The 24,143-nt window shown below is 35.7% G+C and overlaps 2 protein-coding genes across 2 annotated transcripts in view; one reads left to right on the forward strand and one right to left on the reverse strand.

The window, feature by feature from the left end:
* ubac2 (UBA domain containing 2) overlaps positions 1-24,143 on the reverse strand; it is a 311,947-nt gene that overhangs the window by 246,838 nt on the left and 40,966 nt on the right. Inside the window, exons 3-4 of the mRNA XM_039744818.1 lie at positions 22,446-22,565; positions 21,506-21,612 (exon numbers count right to left, since the gene is read on the reverse strand). Coding sequence (XP_039600752.1) covers positions 21,506-21,612; positions 22,446-22,565 — 227 coding nt within the window. The remainder of the gene's footprint in view (positions 1-21,505; positions 21,613-22,445; positions 22,566-24,143) is intronic.
* On the forward strand, positions 12,613-17,710 carry gpr18 (G protein-coupled receptor 18). The gene is made up of 2 exons (XM_039744819.1): positions 12,613-12,952; positions 16,574-17,710. The coding sequence occupies exon 2, from the start codon at positions 16,595-16,597 to the stop codon at positions 17,591-17,593; it is 999 nt and encodes a 332-aa protein (XP_039600753.1). The 5' UTR covers positions 12,613-12,952; positions 16,574-16,594; the 3' UTR covers positions 17,594-17,710.

Below are 24,143 nucleotides of genomic sequence, written 5' to 3' on the forward strand. Positions count from 1 at the left end.
GAACACACCCACATTCTCACACACTAGAGTCAATTTAGTCGCCAATTCACCCAACTTACATGTCTTTGGACAATAGAAGGAAACCAGAGCACCTGCAGGAAATGCACACAGACACAGTGAGAAGATACAAATTCCACAAAGTGAGGACCCTGAATGTGAACCCTGGTCTCTGTGCTGCGAAGCAGAAGCATTACCACTGCACTATCCTATGATGTATGTACTTTCTCAAAAAACAAACAAAAAAAAGAGAAAAACAATTATCAAGAAATAAAGCTTTAAAATTGAATTTCATTATTCAAAATACCATACAAGTTTAAAGAGGAAATATCAGAGGTTTATAGGATCACCACTGTCACATATACAGAGTAGAATGAAATTCCAACATCCTTATGCTAATCAACATGCACTATTTCTCTACAACTGGTGAGCATAACAAGTTTACCTCTAAACTGCTGTTTCCTTTACCTCTCATAACAAATTTATTATAACCTAGGAACAGCCAATTATATACTAAATATGGTAATGTATTCTAGTACTTGGATAAGACTTCAAATGTACTGTATAATAAAAAAACTAAGGTCTGTGTGCGTCTGGTCCCTCAGAACAATCTGACTGGTCAGTTTGACTTTGGTAACATGATTGAAAGATGAAGTGCGAGTGTGAGAATCACGAGGAGGAGTAAACACAGGAAACACTCTATGAGAGTTGCTTTTAAAGACTTACAGTTTAAAAGTGGACAAAAGGGAAGAAAGGTGTCTTGAAATGACAGAGTCTGAGAAGAAGGCTTTCTATGAATGCACTTCAGAGGGGTAGCACCAGTCAAGAGAGATTCATACACACAAGGACACCAAGGAAAGATGCTGAAGACAAGAGATTTCAAATCATTTTAAATGTATTCTGTTACCTCTCTTCAACAGGTAATGTGGCTAGTACATTACAAATACTAACCTAATAGTAATTAGAGCCAAAGTGCAGCAACCAAAGCAAATGAAAAATAAATCCTTCCTAGGTTTTTATGAAAAACTTTTCTCAGTCTGTGTATACAACTTGGATCAATAGATAAGCAATTTGTAAAGTGTAAAACCTGAAAAAAAACAAGAGCACACTGTATACAGGATGGGTATAGTCAGTTTCACATCACTATTAGCTAACTCTGTAAGGAAATTTTACAATTTTTTATAAAAGTAAAGGTTCCTCATTCCTATAAATTGCTGACCTCATTGAATATCTGTCAAACATGGTTATTGACAATAACTTCTCTGGATTTTACTGTAACATATTCATTGCTGAAAATCATACAGAAATATCCTTGACTATCATCTCACTTAGGCCTGGAGTTACATCTTAAGCTAAGTTCTTTATGAGCTCAGTGAGCCAGTAGAAGAAGAAGCTCAGCCTCACAGTCAATGAGAAACTCTTTACCATTGCAGCAGTTACATTACTATTAACGTCAGCCAGCACCCTTAAGGTTTTATCACATTCTGCTTAAAAGTGGATTTAACATATAAGTCACTATTCATTTCTAAGTTACTTCATGTGTTGACACAATGTTTATCTCATATTCTGTCAAAGTATGCTTTAGCACATTACTGACATTACCAAAGAACAAGGGGCACTTAAGCATATTTCCTTCCAAATGAAACATTTTGTTTAACGTGACTCATCATCTAACCTATTTGAAAGCTGCATTTCATCTAAACATGAAAATACTTCTAGCCAGTAAAAGAAAAAGGGTTATTCACCTATCTATACATTTTCTGTATCAGTTTATTCAGTTGAGGATCACATCAGCTAATCTTGAAATCATCCAACACATGACAGAATAAATTTCAAAAATTGTAGGCATTTTATGAAAAGAAATCTGCTATGTTATTGACTGTCCGGATCTTCAAATTCCTTCTTCATAGAGATTCTGGAAATCCAAACTGTTATAAAGAACTCTTTGAATTCCAAGCAAAGCTCCTTTATTTCTTATAACTCAAAAAACAGTGTATATCATCCATCCAGTTTATCAATATTGTCAATAGAATTATGGTTCACAGTGAAAAAAGACATATCTTATGTCTTTTTGGTGAGAACATCTGCACTGGTTTAGATGTTTTTTCTGACTGTATTTGAGGAATGTGAAAAAAATAATAGTCATATACATTGTATTTAAAAAAATGGAGTCAGCTGTTAATTTCAAGTTAAGTTTTAAAACTCTAGCAACTAATTCACATTGGAATATATTATTAGAATTAGCATTACTTATTATCTGGCTGAAACATTCATCCAAGGGACTTACAACATTTGAGAGATACACTTGGTTACATTTCTCTCTTTTTTTTTGTTTTTTGAGTTGGAGTACAGGCAGGTGTAGTGACTTGCTGATGGTCACACAGTGTGTCAGTAGCAAGATCTGAACCCACACTCTCAGGGTTTGAAGTCTAAAATCTTAACCATTATTCTACTCTGTAAAAGCAATAGTTTACTAGAAGAAGGGGATGAGTTGGCTGGTCATGACTTAGCCATAATAAAACTGGCAGTAAGCAAGGAATAAAGATATAAGGAAGGAAAGTAAAAGGCAATTAAGCAAACAGACAAACTAATAAATCTGTTAACAGAACACCTAGTGAATATAAGTAATTGGAGCACACTCACATAAAAGGTACTGATGACAAATTCTGGAGCTTTTATTATCATTGTGGTTCACCAGATCATTTTAAGGAATATTTTGTATTGAAGGGAAAAGACAACACTGCATAATTTATGAGACCATGTTAGTTACTAGAACATTAAGGGTCTAAAAATGTGTTACATTATACAAAAGTCCTGGGGCCTCATGTATAAACGGTGCATACGCACAAAAATGTTGCGTACGAATATTTCCACATTCAAATCGCAATGTGTAAAACCTAAACTTGGCATAAAGCCACGCACATTTTCACGGTAGCTCCAACCCTGGCATACGCAAATTCTCCGCTCGGTTTTGTAAACTGGCAGCACCTAGTGTCAAAGCAGTGCTACTGTTCCAGTGTGGTTTCCCTTTCATTTTTAGATCCACATCCCTGACGCAGCTTTAAAAATACACTGAAATTAACCGCATACTGTTTATTAGTTTAATGCATCTGTTTGTAATTAACCTGTAACAATATAATGGTACACAGAATGGTCAAACTATTCTAAATACCATAGCTGCTTTAGTGTTGTTACTCTCACTGCAACTTTTTCTTTTTCTTCTTCTTTCAGCTGCTCCCGTTAGGGGTTGCCACAGCGAATCATCTTTTTCCATATTACTCTCATTGCACCACTTGGTGAATTTATATCACTGTATCTGAGTGGGGAATCACAGCTCTAGAGCAGCCGACTGGAAAGAGAATTATCGGTATACAGCATCTAGCACACGCTGACTCAGCCATTCTGTCTATTGAACTGCTCTCATACGGCAAACGCTACAGAGCCTTTCCTCGCAGTTCAGAAACAGTTTCATCCCAAGAACTATAAACACACTCAATCACAGCCACTTTATAAAGCGCGTATTTACATATGATGACGATATCATTTTTAAGATGAAATGCCGCAAAATATGTTTAATATATTATACATATAAAACTTTAACTTCATTTAAATAATCTACAGTATATTGTTAATAATTAAACATGTGAGGACACGGTGCAGCAGTGCTAGCGAGGAGCTGGCGTTCCGTTCATGGATTGTTCCTGCCTCGCGCTGTATTCTTGCTGGGGCTGTCGTGACAAGGGAAGGACAGATGGATGGAATAATTAAACATGTACTACGAAGATATTTCAATGTTCCTTAAAAGTTTTGAAGAATCGGCGTTCTAAGCTTAAAGATGGCTTAACGACTATTACAGAGCATGAACAATCACTGCGTCACCGTGTTCCCATGTTTAATAACATGCTTTAACTCCTATCATCATGAAAATTATATCAAGTATACATGTCAGTATTTTAATTATTCAGACAACTTCTTTTTTATTTTGGGCACTGTGCGACTTTATGAACTTGAGCTTTCGAGTTTGAGTGACACAGAGTGTCGGAGAATCAACTTCCTTTTGTTGTTTATACCACTGTTTATGTTTTTCCTTGCCTCCACTTGGTATTTGCTGAAATTCTTCTATTTCCCCCCGTGCTTTTCCCATTGCCTTTTCACAGAATGCTTAGCTTAAGGGCTATTTATATTGATATGCGTAATTCTGGGAGAAGACGGGGCAGGACAACAGGCGCGTGCACGTGTGTTACTTTTCACGCTGACCAGGATTTATATAGTGGAAGAACGTGGAAGTTGCCGTTCGCACAGATTTATGCATCTGGATTCTTTTGTATGCACACACATTTCTGCTTTTGTCCGTACACCATGTCATAGTGTGAATTCTTTGCACGGCATTATGCATGAGGCCCCTGATGATTTAAACATTGAAATAGACACAAATCAAATTAATAGTTTTCATTGATTTCGATGCTGTGAGAAATGGTATGCATTTTAAACAAGCCAATTAAAATGGAGATTATGAAATACGATATACTAGCTGCATGTGGTCTTTGGGACAAAAAAACAACCCAAAGACTCCCTAGCAGATTTATTGTATTGTGGTGAACTTGCAGAGGCATCAGCTAGGTGTGCTCAGACAGGTCATATATTGTCCGAGACAGACATGTAGTCGAGTACAGCTGTGGCACAAATTGAGCGGGACAGGCTGGAACCTGCCTCGGGCAAACATATGGTAGCTCATTATGTGAATGTACAACATGCATTGTACCATAAAGCTGAGTTTGTCTGCTTAGGTTGACTGAAAAGTGAGGTGAATGCAAGCAAAATAATTTAAAAGTACATGCATATGCCATCTCACCAAGTGCTAGTTACACTTGTATAAGCTTCTACATTTCCATAGAATTCACACCAACGCCCATGGCTGTGGTTGAATGTGAGCAGAGTGGCCTGCTCCATACACACACACATGTCTTTCCTAGTGAGAACTGAGGTGCATGCAAGTGGTGAAAAAATTTCAAATTGCACACCGTGCCATCTAATGGTGTGGTTGAGTGTGAGCACAGCGGACTGCTCCACACACACACACAGGTCTTTTGTTTATAATTGTCTAATCTATCTATCTATCTAATATCATATAGCCTATATTTAAATACTAGCAAAATACCCGCGCTTCGCAGCGGAGAAGTAGTGTGTTAAAGAAGCAATGAAAAAGAAAAGGAAACATTTTGAAAATAACGTAACATGATTTTCAATGGTATTGTTTTGTCACTGTTGTGAGTGATGAGTGTTGTTGTCATATATATATATATATATATATATATATATATATATATATATATTTACACACACACACAAACATATATATACATATCTATACATATACACATACATATACATACACACATACATACACACACATATATACACACAAATACATATATATATATATATATATACATACACACACACATATATAAACATATATATACATATCTACATATATACACACACAGCTATTTCGTATCAGTGCAATACGCTGTTTGTTAAAACGGATGACACCCGCTCTTACGTGCAAGTCTGCGTGGATATTATGAACTATCGTATTTGTTCAAGTTCTATTTAAATTTTAAATAGAAGGAATTTTTATTTAGTCGACAGAAATATCTTTGGTAGGAATGGTAAAACAGACAGGAATATTATTCCTGAATAAATCAACTCAAACCTTAAACAACTTATAATATTTTGCTCTCCATAAAAATATATCCTGTCTAAATTATACAAGTTAGAAATAAAGTAAACATTAAAAGAACAAACATTCAAATTTCTTTACTCTTATGTAATTTTATATTTTATAAAAAATAAACTTAGATTTTAAATATCCCAAAAGATTTTGCTCTCCATAAAAATATATCCTGTCAAAATTATACAAATTCAAATATGAACATGCTGCATAACAAAACCTAGAAATATAAATAAAATGTGTTCCTTTCAGCAATAACAAATCAAATCATTCAGTTGTCTTTGCTCATATGTCATTTTAGAGCTGGACGCCTGGCATCTTTTTGGCACAGGTTCGTTTCTGTTTGGTGTGAGGTTCTGTGTTGTGGAGATTCTCAGGATGGATTGCAGGTGCTCATCAGTGAGGCGACTCCTGTGTGCTGTTTTGTTAGTCTTTATCACTGAGAAGAGCTTCTCACACAGATATGTGCTACCAAACATGCACAAGGTTCGAGCCGCATGTAGACGGACTTTTTGTTCTTCAAAGTCACCAAAGCGCCGTGCAAACTCAGTGCGCTCAGTTTATCAGCAAAGTGCGATTTGGGAACACCGTAGTGACGACTTGGTTTAACATTACTTGGTAATAGGGAAAGTGGGGCAAGTGGTTGTGTCTCCCATAAAAGCAGCTCAATTGAAATCACTTTGTGATTGTGCACGGGTAAAACGTCCGCTGAAGTGTCAGATTCTTATTTAATTCTTCTGCTTTCTGTATCTTCTGCATTGCATTCAGGTCTTTCAGGTTACCCTGATGTTTTGTTTTATAGTGCCGTCTTAGATTAAATTCTGTAATTACAGCCACATTAGCTCCACAAATGAGACACACGGGTTCAGTAAACATATACTCAGCCTCCCATCGGTTTTAAAGGCTCTATTTTCAGAATCAACTTTTCTCTTCAGCATCGTGTGAGCTAGCTTCGCAATAACTTGCAGCATCTTAAGGTAGACTTGATTAACGCGGTAACTGTTCGGCAAGGCAGCTGAAGCGCTGCATTATGGGATCTGTAGTTTATTGTGTTACCAGCGCTTCATATACCGGGCTTTAATAACAATAATACAGTATATAAAATGATCTCGGGCGGATATAATTACGCCGGGCGGATGTGGCCCTGCCCTTGAGTTTGACACATATGGACTAAATAGAACTTGAAAAGATATATTTTTTCAAATGTGATCGCAATTCAGATAGAGTTGACGCACTACAGCCTGCATGCCTCAATAAGTCATCCTCCCTTGCCCTTACTTTTTACCGTTCATCTAATGAATACACTGAGTATGGCTTTACCAAAACAATCATTGATGGCGAATAAAGTATCCATTATTCGAGTATGTAGATCGGGTATATATATATATACATATATATATACCCGCGTATCAGCGAGAAGTAGTGTGTTAAAAAGCTAGAAAAGAAAAGGGAACATTTTAAAAATAACGTAACATGACTGTCAATATACAGTATTTGTTTTGTGAGTGTTACTGAGTGTTGCTGTCATCAAGGATTTGATTATCATTATTTCTTTCAATCAGGTTCGTATTTGTAGGATGTGTTGTGTTCAAGTTACATTCCGTGTTTGTCAATCGTTGTAAAGATGACAGGTTTCATTCATCGATTCGTTTCTTACTGCATCAATAAACAGCTCGTCTTCTTCTTTATCTGAGACCTGACACACTGCATGCACGGGTTTTTTACACTGTCTTCCTTTAGCGGGACATTGACTTTTTCCAACGTGTGCTTTGTTTCCGCAGTAGTTGGATTTATGAATATGCTTGTATGTATGAGACGCTTCATATTTTTGCTGCCTTTTCAATTGTGTAATTCGGTTTTGTTCAGCTCTTTGGAACTGTTGCCTTTTATCTGTGCACTGCGTCAGTTCACGTGAGCCACTCGGTGTACATGCATCGAAGGTTCCCAGCTGTGCTGGTGCCATCTCGTGCTATGTCCATGGCTGTATTTAATGTTACCTTAGTCCTGGCACTTAAAACTTTCTCTCGCAGTTTCGCTGAGTTTGTGTCAAACACCACCCTGACCATCTCATCTTCCTCTCCATAAGCACAGTCCTTCACCCGTGAATATTTACCCGTGGCAGTTTGCTATTGGATTGCCGCTGACGGACGGCCTTATATGGGCAGGCACTAAATTACAAACGCCAGCGGCAGCCTGTCTATGAACTTAATTTAAAGTGTAGGTTTACATCGTGCTTTGTTTCCGAAGTAGCAGAACTCATGAATATGGTTGTATATGTCACTCGCTCGCTTCTTATTGTTTCGCTGCCTTCTCAATTATATAATGCATGTTTTCTTCAGCGCTTTTGAGGTCTTCCTGGTTTTCTATGTACTGCATGATTACGTGGGAGGCGTGATGATGTCACACGAAACTCCGCCCCCACGGCGTTGAAGCTAATCTCCATTACAGTAAATGGAGAAAAACTGCTTCCAGTTATGACCATTACGCGTAGAATTTCGATATAAAACCTGCCCAACTTTTGTAAGGAAGCTGTAAGGAATGAACCTGCCAAATTTCAGCCTTCCACCCACACGGGAAGTTGGAGAATTAGTGATGAGTCAGTGAGTGAGTGAGTGAGTGAGTGAGGGCTTTGCCTTTTATTAGTATAGATTTGGGACTTGAAGTCAAGAGAAACAATGTGGATTCTGTACCAGTCATGGAACAGTATATCAAACCTTTATCCACAGAACAATACTTAATGTGTTGATAAAAGTTTTGAAATTCTTATCTACATGTTTTATGGCCTTTTCAATGGTATATGACCATGTAACATGGAACGTCTTGTGAAAAATACAGCTAGGTTACATATTTCTGAGACCAAAGTTGCCTTCTATTATGTTTTAGCTAGGGACTTTTCTGTAACTTAAGGAAGTTTTTTGTTTATTCTTTGTGTTGTTTTACAATAATATTTCTTTTTTTTTTGGTTTGGTTTGTATCTGTATTTTAGAAAAGCAGTAATTGGGGAAGCACCCAAACACGTGTATTTATTCTAAAAGCATAAAACACCTCAACTATAGAAAGGCGGTCCCCTATCAAGCAGCTATGTGACTTGAAAAGAGTTGGTTATTTCAGAAGTAATTAACGTGTGTCAAATCAAGACAGTGATGAATTTCTAATGAATTTAGAAAAATTTCTGAATTTTGTTTACTTTTTAGAGTACTTTGTGTTGATGAGTGGAAAAAAACTCAAATACATGGAGGTTCCGTGCTTCAGTGCAATAGAATGTAAAACAGCTCAAGAGGGGCAAGGATAACTACTGTAACCAGTTTATATAAACAACTGAAAATACCTTGGGACCTTGCTCAAAAGTTAGCACTGAAGAGGCAGACCAACAAATTATTTCAGTAGTAGATGAGCTGTAGGTATTCTGAAGATAATACAGGCAATTGGGGTAAAGAGGAAGATAAATCACTGTCATGTTCTTGCTTGGGCCTTGATCCCGGACTCCACCCTTTTACCCTCTTTCTTGGGTTCCTGTTGTCATGATTATTTTTTGTAAGCTCGTTCTTGCGTATTTTCATTTGAAAGAGTTTCTTTTGAATTCTTTCCAGGCTTTTTTCAGGCTATAAAAAATATTCTTTAGGTATTCTGTTTAAGGTTTTGTGGTGTGTTTTGGATCATTGGCTTGTTGTAGGACCTATCCTCTTTTAAACTTCGACTTTTTTACAGATGGTGTGATGTTTGATTTCTGTATATGCTGGTATTTATTTGAATCCATTCTTCCCTCTACCAACTGACATGTTCCCTTTGCCACTGGCTGCAACTCAAGCCCAGAGCTTGATCAATGCACTCCCATGCCTAATAGTTGGAGAGGTGTTCTTTTCCTGGAATTCAGCACCCATTTTTCTCCAAACATACCTTTGCACATTGTGTCCAAAAGATTCTATTTTGATTTCATCAGTCCACAGAACTTGTTTAAAAAATGCATCAGACTTATTTAGATGTTCATTTGCAAATTTCAGGAAATGAATTTTGAAGCTAGGATGTAGCAAAGGTTTTCTTGTACTGACTCTACCATGAAGGTCAGATTTGTTCAGGTGTCACAGCAAAGCAGAGCAGTGCACCACCACTCCAGAGTCTGCTAAATCTTTCTGAAGGTCTTCCACAGTCAAACAGGGGTTTTTATTTGTCATTCTAACAATCCAATGAGCAGTTCTTTCAGAAAGTTTTCTTGGACTTCCTGACCTCAACTTGACCTCCACCATTCCTGTTATTTCTTACTATCATTATGAACTGAGGAAACAGCTAACTGAAAATGCTTTGCTATCTTCTTTTAGCTTTCTCCTGTTTTGTGAGCATCAATTATTTTTTTTCATAGTGCTAGGCTGCTACTTAGAGGAGCCCATGGCTGTTGATTTCTGGAAAAAGTTTTGGGGAGTCACAGAATTTATACAACTTTGTAATTTGCATCACCTGGGGTTTTCTAACAATGACTGTGAATAAGCCACAGCTCTAAAGAGCTAAAGAAGGTTTGAGAAAGACTCATCTTTCTGATATATTGTGTTTTAAAAGTTAAAACTGAGTGGAAAAAAGAAAAAAAAAGGCAGAGATGTTTGCTCAACTTGTCATACCTTTTTAACTCTTTACAAAGTTCTTACTCTGTTGTGCAGCTTGTCACAAAAAGAGCTAAATACAGCTGTCCTGGAAAGTCAGCACTCAGTTAACTCCTTCAGGACTTTTGTCAAAATTCAGGGGTACAGAATGGTAATCAGCTGTAAACTGCGACAAAACTCGCCTTTACATTTTAGTTCGACTCTCTTTGGTAGAAGGAAAGTTACATGGCTTTGCTGATTTAACCTCGTTTCCCTACACGTGCAGGAGGAGCGAAGAGCAAACAACCTCTAAAATGGCACTGACATCAGGCGAGAGTCCAAAGAGAATGTGCAAAGCAAAATACTCCATGGACGTTTTACGTAATTTCGCTGAATAGGACTCTTACTTGTCGGACTCCGAGTTTGATGCAAGTGATATTGAGATGGATATTGAAAGTGAGGTACTGGTGTCATCTGATCGGTCCCCTACAGCAGCATTCGCATTATGATAAGAGGTACAAACCAGATTGTCACACTGAGACCACTACTGCCACCCTCCTGCTGTGAAGCCGAACAGGTAACAACATCAGCCACAGGTTTTTGGAAAAATAATTCAGCCCTCAAAGAGTTAAAAAAGTAGGCATGGGCAATGATTATCAGTTGTTTAAACTGACATAGACAAATCTGTTATACCCCACAATTGTAAGTCACATAATAGGACATTGGCTTAATTTGCTATGGTGTGAGAGCTGGCAGGGACAATGCATTACATCACCTTAGTGATGGTATCAAGGCCAGCATTGTGTCAATTTAGGGAAATATGGAGCTTTCTCATTATTTACTGGCTTTTTAACATTTTGTCTATGGTGAAGGATTACTTAATGTCTTTTTTTGGTATGCTTTTTGTTTGTGTCTCTCTGATAAATCTCACCTTGACATTACACTTGCTCCTTTTACCTATTTTTGTTCATTATTGCCCATTTAGTTGGGATCCTAAAAGGTTGCTAGGTTAGTCTATTTCCATCAGGCACTACTGCAATTAATATCATAGTCACATGAGGGAGATTTATGAACCAGTCAGTTCTTTTCAGTTGCATTACCTTTGGGTCCCCTTTTCCCATTAAGTGGGTTCTTTAGTATTTTAAAAAAATATTACTGTTTTGATAGCTTTCTGGTTTTATGTTTGGCTTGTCTTTTGGTAGTGTGATTTTTTGCTCCATTAGGTTTTATATTGCTGAGTTTTGATATTTAAAGACTAGATTTAGATCCTCATATTGACATTTAGGCATTATGCTACAGAAAGTTAGTATTGGCTTTGTTACTTTAGGTTTTGTCATTGCAGTGTTTAATTGCTATTCCTATTTACATATTTTGCATTTTCATTAGTTTTGTTTATTAATTTCTTCTTTTTTCTTGTTGTAATTAATCATAATATTCGCCATTGAAATCTCTCAATTCACCATCCAATCTACTGTCCCCATTCTCATTACTAATCACAAGCTCTAATGTTGGCAGGTTTTTCTCTATGATAGGTAAAGGAGCTCAACAGTCCTAGGATGTCATGGCAGTAAATCTGATCCTGCTATACCAGGCTAGAAACAGCCAGTTGAAATTGTTAGAGCATCTAGTGCTAATACCAATATAATAGTTTGGTTTTCAATGTGTTTCATACCTCTCTTCACTCTGCATATCTGGTAATGTATTTTAATCACTTTAACCTTTTAAAGCATCTTGTAATATGTAAAAGTGCATGCTGTTTTAAGGGTACTATATAATATATTCACTGACTAAATGACTTGTAATATGGGCACTTGTATGGACAGCAGGCAGATGCGCCGCCTTTCAGAAATTCCCCAGGGGTAAAGACTGTTGGTGGCGAAAAAGGAAGTCTGGTCGAATTTGCTCAGCTTCAACCCTCCATCATGACAAGCACTAATAAACAGAAGAGATGAAAAAAGTCTCATGATTATTAACATAGAATGTTGCCTAGTTTATTTCTAAATAAATAAGTAACATTTGACTTTGTCAGCCATTGACTTTCTTGAATAAGCACATCTTGATTAACTAAAACAGTTGTGTCTCTAATTTCTAAATATGTAATTCTATAAACTGTTGAGCAACACTTAAAAAAAAAAAAAATCATCACACTTCCTATTTCTAAAAGCTTTATTCCTACAGGCCCCTTAGAAACCTAACCAGACGTGGTGGGAGTGGAATTTCCCACTGTAAAACCAAGTCCACATACAGTACATGAAAATCACCTTCAAAGTCTGTTCTGCAAACTGTGCAAGCTGAACGGTGTTTTAGTCTATTTTTTTTATAAACCATTTGCCCCTTTTGTTCCATATGTCATTTTACAAAGAGGAAACTGAGAAGCTGCACAGAAGCCACAGCTTGTGAAAACATGAATCAGAGACCCAATCACATCACTCGTCTGTGCACATGCATTTCTGCTGCTCTGGCTTTGCTATTTTTGTACCAACAGAACTAACAACTTCAGAATGATAAAGATTATATTTGTTTTATTGTTTAAAAACTGAAGATAGCAAACAGTAGGTGCCCTAGCTTTGCTATTTTATAGCAAGCGAGCTAATGACTTTGGAATACTATAGAAAGTGTATGCAATAAAACAAACTGAAGACAGCAAAAGGTAAGTGAACAATAGTATTACCGCTGTGGTTTAACTATTAGAAAAGATATAAAGACCCAAGGTTGTTTTTAATCTGAGGTTAAGATAATTATCTTTTACAAATCAAAGAATATAGGCCTCACCAGAACAATTGCAGATGCTTTAAAATACAAAACCTATGTCTTATCCAAACATATTCCTAAAGAAGAATAATTCTCCACTATTTCAGAATATAGGTTCTTATAGTCTTGCACAGCATATGAGAAGCATTTGATTAAAGAGATGCAAACTACAGCACTGTTGGACTTGGGCAATTATATATATCCTATGAAAGTATACAAGGAAATTCATTTGGAATTATATACACTGTATTAGATCTATCAGACAATTCTTAAGCTGTGTTAAAATACATATTGCTCTAGTGTTACTGTGTGTTTAGTTGTGTCTTGTTGCGAATTTTGTGCTTGTGTCTGCCAAGATAATAAAGTATGAGAAATTGATGGCTATAACAAAACACTGAGTATTGTGTATAAATATTAAATGCCTTTATTTAAAATAAAACTTATTGCTATTTTTATTTAAAAAAAAATGGAATCGGGATTAAAAATGCTTCTAAAGCATAAACAAAAGAAAAAAGCTGACGAACTTGCTGTAAATGTAAGAATTAGCTTAAGAAAACAATATATAATATTTTGTACACATTTTCACTAAATATTTACATATTAAGCAGAGGAATTTAAAATAAAAGTAGTAACTCATAAAATGAGAATGTGACTTTAAGGATTGTAGCTCACACAATGCTCAGTGAATTCTATTCTAACACCTTTTCATCCATGTCTGAAGCTGATTCATCATGAAACTGTACTTTTAAATTCTGTTAGTTCTAGCTGAGTTAAGGGGCTAAGGAGATTAAGTAAAATGTATTCACTGAAACTTAATTATCTACTGTATATGGTAGATTTAAACCCAGACATATTTTTACATATCAATATAAAATTAATAAAAAGGGAATAGTATTTCTAATCAAGATAAGTCACAAAATCTTAGAAAGTAAATTATTACAGATGTAAATCACCCATCCCACTTACAGCATGCCTTGTGCCCCACTGCAACCAAGTGCAGAATGTAGCAACCCTGGCAGTGTAAAAAGTCAGGTTTAAAAAAAGTCAAGGGGTAAAAAGATCTCCTTAAGAATGTTCGCTTTTGTAATATTTGTCAAAAGAACAGAATAAATGACAAAATAACGCATCCAAAAAATGTAAATGAAAAATTATAAATAGTGAATTTTGCAATGATATAATGAAACCCCTTGGCAATCAAAGACAATCAGCTTTCTTTTCTTACTTTAGACATGCGCCATAAAAGGTTTAAAATAAGAAAAGGGCACAAGTGTTGTGTTATAAATAAACAATTAAAACCAACATGAAATTTAATGATTTACTTTTCTACAATTGTAAGCATTTGGATGTTTCTCTTTTTATTTTATTCATTTTATTAAAATCAAATAACATTCCATGCAAATAAATCAAGTTTTGCAGAAATAGGTTCAAAACAAATCAACTACCACCCTTGAGAAAGAGAGCTAGGCCAGCAGAGTAAAACATTAAGCTAGTTTTAAAAAAAAAAAAAAAAAGCAGCAAATAGATAAATTAATAAATTAATAAAGATAAATGGAGTAAAAGAGGGGAGAGAACCTGCTTCCCCAATTTAAATGCTTATTCTAAAATGTTATTGATTAGATCCTGTCAGGTTTTAAAAAAGTTCTGCACAAATCCTCTAAGTGCGAATTAGATTTTTTCCAGTTTCAAATTGTATATAACATCAGTTACCCACTGACAGAATAGGAGAGTTAGGATTCTTCCAATTGAGAAAGATACGTCTACGTGCCAGTAGTGTAGTAAAGGCAATTACAGCTTGCTTGTCCTTCTCCACTTTAAGCCCATCATGAAGTACACCAAACACAGCTGTTAGTGGGTTAGGAGAGATTGCAACTCCGAGGCTGTCTGAAAGGCATTTAAAGATTTTGGTTCAGAATGATGTTAATTTGGTGCAGGCCCAAAACATGTGGCATGGTGAGGCTGGAACTTGATTGCAGCATTCGCAGGTTGGGTTTTGCCCTGGAAACATTTTGGACAGTTTTAAGCGAGATATATGTGCTCGATATACAATTTTGAGTTGAATAATTCTATGCTTTGCGCAAATGGAGCTCAAGTGAATTCTGTGCATTGTCACCTTACGCTCCTTTTCTGAGAAGTTAAGTGAGAGATCCTTTTCCCACTGTACTCTAGCATCTTTGAAACGGAGGAGCATTTGGATGTTTCAAATGCTCAAAACAGTACATTTTTGGTTAGTAGGATGCAAAGACAAAATTCTGTGATTATTCTATTGTTATGTTTCTTTTGCATACTTTATTAATATGATGTTGATGTAGGTATATGTACATCAAACCAGGAGATACAAAATCACATGACTGCCTAATCCTGATACCTTCAGCTACCGATAAACCTAGAGAAGTAGGAACAGTTATAGAAAATGAATCCATCCTCTGCTGGGTTACTACGATCATTAATGCATGCAATATATTGTCAGTGCAATGCATCAGTTACTTCCATCAAAACAAGTGCATGTTTAAAACAGGGGAGGAAAAATATGATTCACACTGACCTGATTAGGTCTGATGTGGTACAAATAGTAAATTTTAAAAAGTAAAAAAATAATTTTAAAGAATTCCACCAATTACTTTTGATCTCAGAGGTTAACTACACTAGACGCTGCAAGCTAAGGGCTCCTAGTATTGAAGCATCTCCAACTGCCATATACACTGAAAACAGCATACACTTAACACATTGTCCATATTGCTGGAACTAACAGCATCAACTCCAGGATTTTAATTACAACCAGTGATGCTACTGTCTAATAGCTGTTGTCTGCTGACTTGTATAGCCTACTACAAATATTTGAGTCTCTTTCTTTAATATATTGTTCTTCCAAAGTACTTAATCTGAAATGTAATATCATTAAGCATCCCCAAACATCTTCCTGCACAAATATATACTTATAATATATAAATAAATAAATTTGATTTCTATTTATAAGTGAGAACAAAAAACTACATCAATGTTTTTGAGTGTACTGTATTAAAATGAATGTACTTAAAATGTAATTCATACCTTTGTGTTGACCAGCTCATTATCTGAGAATGAAAACAAAATGAGTTTTTTTTCTTTTACTAACCCGCAATCCTAATTCTTTATGATTTATGTAAGTTGGATTGACAACTCTAAATTAGTTCCCTGTAGATATTTGCATCAGGCCCTCAGGTGGACAAATGCCCAAGCCCAGGGCTATCCCTTTCCTATACCCCAATGCTACTGGGACAGTCTTCAGCTCCTGTGATCCTGAACTAGATTAAGGAGACTGGATTACGAATGGATGGGTTTGACATGGACTATACCTAAAATGTAAAAGCCTGTAAAACCCACAAACAAAGACATTTCAAAACCCTAACCACCCTCTTTAACAATGATAATACTGCAGAGCAAAATGACACAATAGAAAAAAACAGTAATGTAGACCTTGCAGGCATATTCTATCTAATTTATAGTTTGTAAGAAGAACTTCATATTTGTCTTTTAATTACAGGGTCATGACTTGAAGAAAAATATGTTCACAATGGTGGATAATGCCTCTTTCAGCAGGCTCTATGAAGAGACTCAGCCTGAGGAATACAGAGTACTGGCACTTGTTTTCTACAGTATAATATTTATAGTTGGCATTATAGTGAACAGCACTGCACTATGGGTCTTCAGTCTTACAACAAAAAGGAGAAACTCTGTAACTGTATATATGATGAATGTGGCACTGGTGGACCTTATTTTTATATTATTATTACCTTTTCGTATAGTTTACTATGCAAAGAATTACTGGCCCTTTGGAAACATTTTCTGTCGGATAACAGCTGCTCTAACAATCTTTTATCCCTGCATTGCTCTCTGGCTTTTTGCTTTAATAAGTACTGACCGGTACATGGCCATTGTGCAGCCCAAGCACTCCAAGGAGCTAAAAAATGTAAGTAAATCTGTAATGGCATGCATTGGCATTTGGGTTATGACACTGGCCAGTACAGCACCAGTACTTTTGTCCTCTAATGATCCAGATGCAGCCTCAAACTATACAACATGCCTAAAAATACGGGACATCATCCACTTACAACTGACAGGTGCCACAGACTTTACTCGCCTGATTTTTTTTTTCCTTGTACCTACTTTCATTATGATCATATGCTATTCTGTCATTGTCAACAACCTTATTCATGGTCGGACTTCAAAACTGAAGCCAAAAGTCAAGGAGAAGTCCATTAAAATTATCATCACTCTGATTATTCAGCTGCTTGTTTGCTTTGTTCCTTTCCATATCTGTTTTGTCTACCTTTTGCTGGAAAATAAATCAGATAAGTTCAGTGTCTGGGGAGCATTCACAACTTTCATAATGAATCTTAGTACTTGTCTTGACATTATCTTGTATTATATCGTGTCCAAACAGTTCCAGGACCGTGTGATCAGTGTTATTCTCTATAGAAATTACCTGCGAAGTGTAAGGAGGAAAAGTTTCCGCTCTGCCAGCATGCGTTCACTCAGCAACATCAACAGTGGCATGCTTTAATGTCATGTAAATTTCAGCATGAAACTCTTCTTAAACAATTACTTTATTTGGATGTATTTGCTCTGTACTGCAGTGGTTAAGTTTAATACTAAAATGTTTACTTTGTTATTTGCAAAAAAATAATAAACATGATTGTTAATTTTAATAATATTGTAAGCCTTATCTTTCTCAACATAACTTTTTTTTTCAAGGGTATAATAATCTGACATTCTTATTCTTTATTAATTAGTTTCTACTGTGGCAATTAATACATTTTAAAAATTACCATCTATTATTTGGCTTATGTTTTATATATATTTGGTAGTTATGTTACCATGTTAATGAGAGCTCCATTTATGCCAAAAAGGAGGTCCAGAGATGTTGCATGATCATTAGTTCTTCTGATTCTCCATTAAAAAGCAGGGCTTTTTGAGCTTTTATTAATCTGGCACTTATATGCTATTTATTTTTGTTTGCACTTTTAATTATGATTTTGAAAATTTGAGCATATTTTGTGTTGTTTTCATGCCTTTTGTATCAAATGTAGTAGATTTCCTGTGCTGTTTAGGAGTCACATTATGTAGGCTGGCCATTCACACCAATCACATAGGATCAGGTAAGTGAAGCTTTACTATAGAGACTTTGTTTTAAAATTGTAATTATTTTGTAATAAAATATTCATTTTTTAAATTTAATTTTTGGTTGATAATATGGTGTTAATAAATGTGGAAAATAGGTCCAACATGGTTCATCTGATTTCGGCCATTATGAATGAAGCAAAATGACACCTTTTATTGACTAACTATAAGAGATTAAAATAAGCTTTTGAGGCAAATCAGGCCCCTTCTTGAAGCAAGTTGTAGCACAGAATCTAGAGATCCCAGTGTTTATATATGCACTAGGAAAGAAATAGCATTTGAAAACCTTTGGTTAAATTAATAAATGGTTAGTTAATAAAATAGCCACAACATCACAAGGGTGGTGTGGTGACATTGAGCCATGTATTTATTCTGGAATTGTTTACATTTTTAAGTGGTTTTCTTGGGTCTCTTCACAAATGTTTGCTCTTAAGTGCCAGGCTTCTGCTCACAAACCAAAGATATACTGTCACTTCAATCTGCAACTCTAAATTGACATGGTGTGACTGTATGGATGTGCATGTGTGATGGTCCGGGTCAATTCCACACTCCCTGGTTGCTTCCAGGAGCATCTTCAACCCATAACCGTCGATATTCATAGACCAAGTTGAGCCAGGCAAATAAGGACACATACATTCAGAAAAGTGTCAGTTCTTTTATTAAAACCAGAAAAACAAGGAATGTTCAAAAATGTGCAGTGCAACAAACGACCTTATAAAAATAAATAATCCATAAAGTCAGGTGTATATATAGGGTTAAAATGCCCCACAAATATTTCATACAAAATGAGATTAAAAATCCTGGAAATAAAAACGACCCAAAAAACATAATCCAAGCCACAGTGCTTTCTCTCTAAAAACAGACATCTCCTTTGCTTACTCTTTTCAGATTCCCGAGCATGAGAAAACATCCACCTGCATGCACAGAAAATGCTTCAATCTAGCTCGGGCTGCTGTTGCCACTAGGTCAACGTTCAAAGGACGCTGCCCTGAATTTTATTCCTTTGCCTCCTGCTATCACACCGTGGCCTTACATGGCAGTCCTCCTGGAGTGGTTGGTTGCTACTGCTCCCAGGCTGCTCAGCAGGAGCAAACCTCAGCCCCCTCTTGAGTGTCTGGTCATACGCTCCACACCTGGAGCTCATTTTTCCATCCACCTGCTTCCACAATACATTGCACGGGATCCATCTCGTTCCTACCCTTTTCTCTGTTATCATCAACCTCCATTCTTTCCTTTTTCCTTTTCTTTCTCCTTCTCCATTCAGGTTCCTTTTATACGGTGCAGGTGTGGTACTCTGCCTACTCCAAGCTGTGAATAAGCCACCAGACTGATCCGCTCACATTTTCACATAAGTGCGTGACCAGCCAAGCACCACAATCAACCCTGTGCACTCCCACAACCGAATGGAGCCTGCACGCTCTGGGACAAGATTATTTATTTGAAAAAAAGGGTCACCACAAACCTCTTATCACAGAATTATCACACATAATGAGCTATATGCAGTATTGAACCTGTCCATGAAAAGATAGACTCCAGCCTATTACCTTTTACTAATTCTTAAAAAAGATTTTTTTTTGTGTAAATCATTCACATACCAACAAACATAAATGTTATACCTTCACATTGACTTCTTTCATTATTATTTTGTTACTTATACATTTACATTTTCCTTTCCAAATTTTGTGTTTCTCGAATATAACAGAGTTTGTTTAATAAAAAAAAAAAAATTATATACTATATATATATATATATATATATATATATATATATATATATGTATATATATATATATGTATATATATACATATTTAACAATTTAACCACTCATGGCATTCCTCACAAAATATCATAACATAGTGTTTATGTGATAAAACTATCAAGAAGAATAATGATTATATTTGAAATGTTTTCGCCAGCACTTTTTCCCTGGCTGGGATTCAAAGTTGTGCGTCTGTTTTGTGCAGTTTTTTGACATTTATTTAATGTTACTTTTGTTTATTATGTACATTATTCTCCATGTTTGTAAACGGAAAATTCCTTGATTAAATCTTCAATCACCACCAGGAACTGCTCTCCACTCTATATATTAGAGGGCCTTCCAAAGTTCCTGACATATATGATTCTACCACTTGTAAAACAGTCATGTTATAAATTATGTTCAGAAGAAACTGTAGGTAGGTCTAGGAAATATTCTACCTACTTTTTAATATAATGTACATCTTATTGTTGATGCTAATATTTTTATTTAAGACCAAATGTATGATACTCTAAAGTCAAAAGAAAAAAATGTCAGAAGAGAAATAATAAAGTTTCATAATCCATCCATCCATCATCCAACCTGCTACATCCTAACTACAGGGTAATGGGGGTCTGCTGGGGTCCAATCCCGGCCAACACAGGGCACAAGGCAGGAAATAAACCCAGGGCATAGCGCCAGCCCACCGCAGTGAAGTTTCATAATTTAATATTTAATTGAACTGATGAAGGGCAGCAAAGTGGCACAGTGGGTAGCACTGCTGCCACGCAGTTATCATACCTGGGTTCGCTTCCCGGGTAATCCCTGCGTAGAGTTTGCATGTTCTCCCCGTGTCTGCGTGGGTTTCCTTCAGGTACTCCTGTTTCCTCCCACAGTCCAAAGACATGTAAGTTAGGTGCATTGGCGATCCTAAATTGTCCCGTGTGTGTGTGTCCTGCGGTGGGCTGGTGCCCTGCCTGGTGTTTGTTTCCTGCCTTGTGCCCTGTGTTGGCTGGGATTGGCTCCAGCAGACCCCCCGTGACCCTGTAGTTAAGATAAAGCGGGTTGGATAATGGATGGATGGATGAACTGATTAAAATATAATATAGTACTATTTACAGCACATACAATCAAGGCATATTATTGAGCTAAACAAATTCCATTTGATTACCATAAACAATATCTTAACAATAAGCCCACTTTCCTATAGACACTACAAGCAATTTTTAACCAATTAAGATAGAGAGACACAACAATACTCTGTGAACACCTGCACCCACAACAGATTTTAAAGGCAAAAGAATATTTAATTCACAGAATTTCAAATATTCACAAAGGTGTTCCAAGTAACTATATACTATAATTATGGGAAGTATGCATTTTTTTTCTAATTAGTGCTCCAGTTATAAAAAGTGATATTGTAGTCTGGTCAGACTCACAAGGAAAGGATTTCATCACACAGGTTAGTAGTCTCAATTGTAAAATGGTATAAATGCAAGCTTTCTCAGAATCAAAAACATAAAACTCATTTAAAAAATATCACAGCAAAAATGTACTTACAAACCAGCAGGTAAGAAATCCATATTGATGTGAAACACATAGAACATTGCTTCAGTTAGCAGTAACTCGAACACAGCAGATAGAATCCACATGCCAAATAAAAATGACTGCAAAAATGCAAAGAAAAAAATTGCAGCTTTCAAGAAATGTGTATTGATTACATTAATGTTTATATATATTAAATATCTAGATAAAGTCTCAATGGAAACAAGTATGCGGGTAAGCCAATATCTTAGGCTAGATCAAGTATGTTAGCTATAATAAGCATCTAACAAACATTACTGAATTTATGGTTATATCTCTCTTCATATTAACAGAGTTACGTAAGAATTCAGGCGTATGCAGAACTGGTAGAAACCAAGGTATCCATTTATTAATACTCTTTAATTTAATGTTATAAATTCTAATTTTACTGAAACCTAAAACTAAAAATAAAAGATATTAATGCACCACTGATCTTGGCTAATAGGAGACTACACTCGCATTTAGCATGAGAGTAGCTACGAAAAAGGTTGAAGGATTTCACAAAATTAAATTATTTAATTCCTTTCATTTTTTTTTTAATTTTGTTAAAAACTGTACTTTTTCATATATGCTGTTACATAGGTATTAAACAAAAAGGACATGCTAGAGAATCAGATATATGCATGTCACATCATCTCTTTAGCTACAAAAGCAAGAAATATGCTAATCAAAAAACCATTACAGTAACTGCTACTCATAGTTCTCAATAACTTAGATCACATTAAAGAGCTGCCAGTGTTATCAATTAACTTGACATGCAAATGAAGAAAAAAAAATACAACTTATTCAAAAAAAAAAAAAAAGAATATCATGTAACAAACACTACAAAAAGTACATAAAGAGCAATGTGCTTTTACAGCATTTTTTTTTTTTAAATAAATGAACAGATGAACAATGTGCTACTAAATATACCAACCGCATATTTTTTGCTGCCATATCTTCTTTCAAATACTCGGAAGTTGTAGATTAGTAGACTACCACAGAATGCATCTTTTACATCCAAATAAATTAGCCGACTGGATATTAGCCTCCATATCTGAAATAAAACAGAGAAAGACAAATTAAGCACAGAGAGATTTTTTGGGTATTATTGCAGCTAAACAATCATACCTCACTTCTTTCTACAATACAAAGAGTTTCTTTCCTTACAGTTTGCAAAGTACTTAAATAATAATTTGTCAATAAAATCATATTGTAAGAGATAATGTTCAGTAGCTGCAATAAAACAAGAAAACTGCTCAGATCTAACTTGACATTTTACATTCTGTGTAAAAAGATAATCTATTATTTTTTATTACTCAAACAGTACTTATTCAAAAGTTACATTACTTTTGCCCAACTCCACTATATCCTAAAATATTGCATATCCATGACAATGATATTTTATTTTTACAACTGCCCATTGTATCCTATTGACAAATATGTGACCAAATATCACATGATAGCTCTATGCCAGAATACGCAAACTCTTGGTATATCACCTCCAGGAATTGAAATGTTGTAAATGATCACCAAGTACTGAACTTTTTGGTACAACTCGAGATGATATTTCTTTACCCAACCCCCAAATGCTGCAGTCGGGAATTTTAACAAGAAATTCATGATAGTTTTTATTTTGGGTCTGTGCTTTTTAAATTTTCTATGTGTATGCCAAATGTGCTTTTAATTCAGTTTTAATGTAAAAACAGTAATGTGATTTGATATGGAATAACATCATTTGTATTTACAAAAACTATACAGTTACATTTGAATTCAGATCAACAGTAGGAGAAAAGTTACTCACAGGTTACATACAGCACACATACCGCAGCACTGTGAACTATAGCATCAGTCTGTAACTACACTAATACAGAACTACATCCAGGCGACAATTGCAGAACATTTTCAGTTATGTTAATTTGAAAATACAGTAATCTTAAAAACTTTTTTTCTGTTTAAACCTTGTCAGAAGTACCACTGCTTCCTAAGAACAGCTTGGAAGACACCCAGAGGGCCACAGCCCCCAGCTTAAAAACCTGGTCATGTACTACCCAGTGTTCTATGGAAGATTTGAAATCCCTGTAGATGGTGGAATGTATAGACACTAATACAAGAAAACCTGTTGTGCAGTTAGGTAGTCTTCTTTACATGACTTGTTCTCCTGGGTGTTCATCTTACCATAGGTAAACAATTCACAGAGCTGGATCTCCTTTCATGTCATCTATTACAAATTCTGCGTTTAAATAAGCGCCGGCATTGACTGAATCTGGACTAGTGTCAAGCACAAACAGCCTGGTCTAGCATGCTCTGCTTTTCTCATTATACTGATGACGGTAACAAGATTAGTACATAATGAGAATGCAGACAATTAAGTAATCTCATCAACCTCTCAAAAAAGTATAATGTATAAATAGAAACTTGCATTTACATATTTGGCTGACACCTTATTCCAAGGCAACTTACAACAATTATGATACAATTGGTTAATTTTTTTTTTTAGTTTTCCATTGGAGCACAGGCAGGTCAAGTGACTTGCTCATGGTCTCACAGCATCAGTAGTGGGATTTGAACTAACAACGTCAAAGTTTGAAGTCCAAAGCCTTAACCATTACACCACTGCCTGTCAAAAGCCTAT

The sequence above is a fragment of the Polypterus senegalus genome, chromosome 2, assembly GCF_016835505.1.
Source record: "Polypterus senegalus isolate Bchr_013 chromosome 2, ASM1683550v1, whole genome shotgun sequence".
Lineage (NCBI taxonomy): Eukaryota > Metazoa > Chordata > Cladistia > Polypteriformes > Polypteridae > Polypterus > Polypterus senegalus.

Excerpts from the sequence above, each read along its gene's own strand:
- gpr18 (XM_039744819.1), top strand. The coding sequence starts at position 16,595 with ATGTTCACAATGGTGGATAATGCCTCTTTCAGCAGGCTCTATGAAGAG.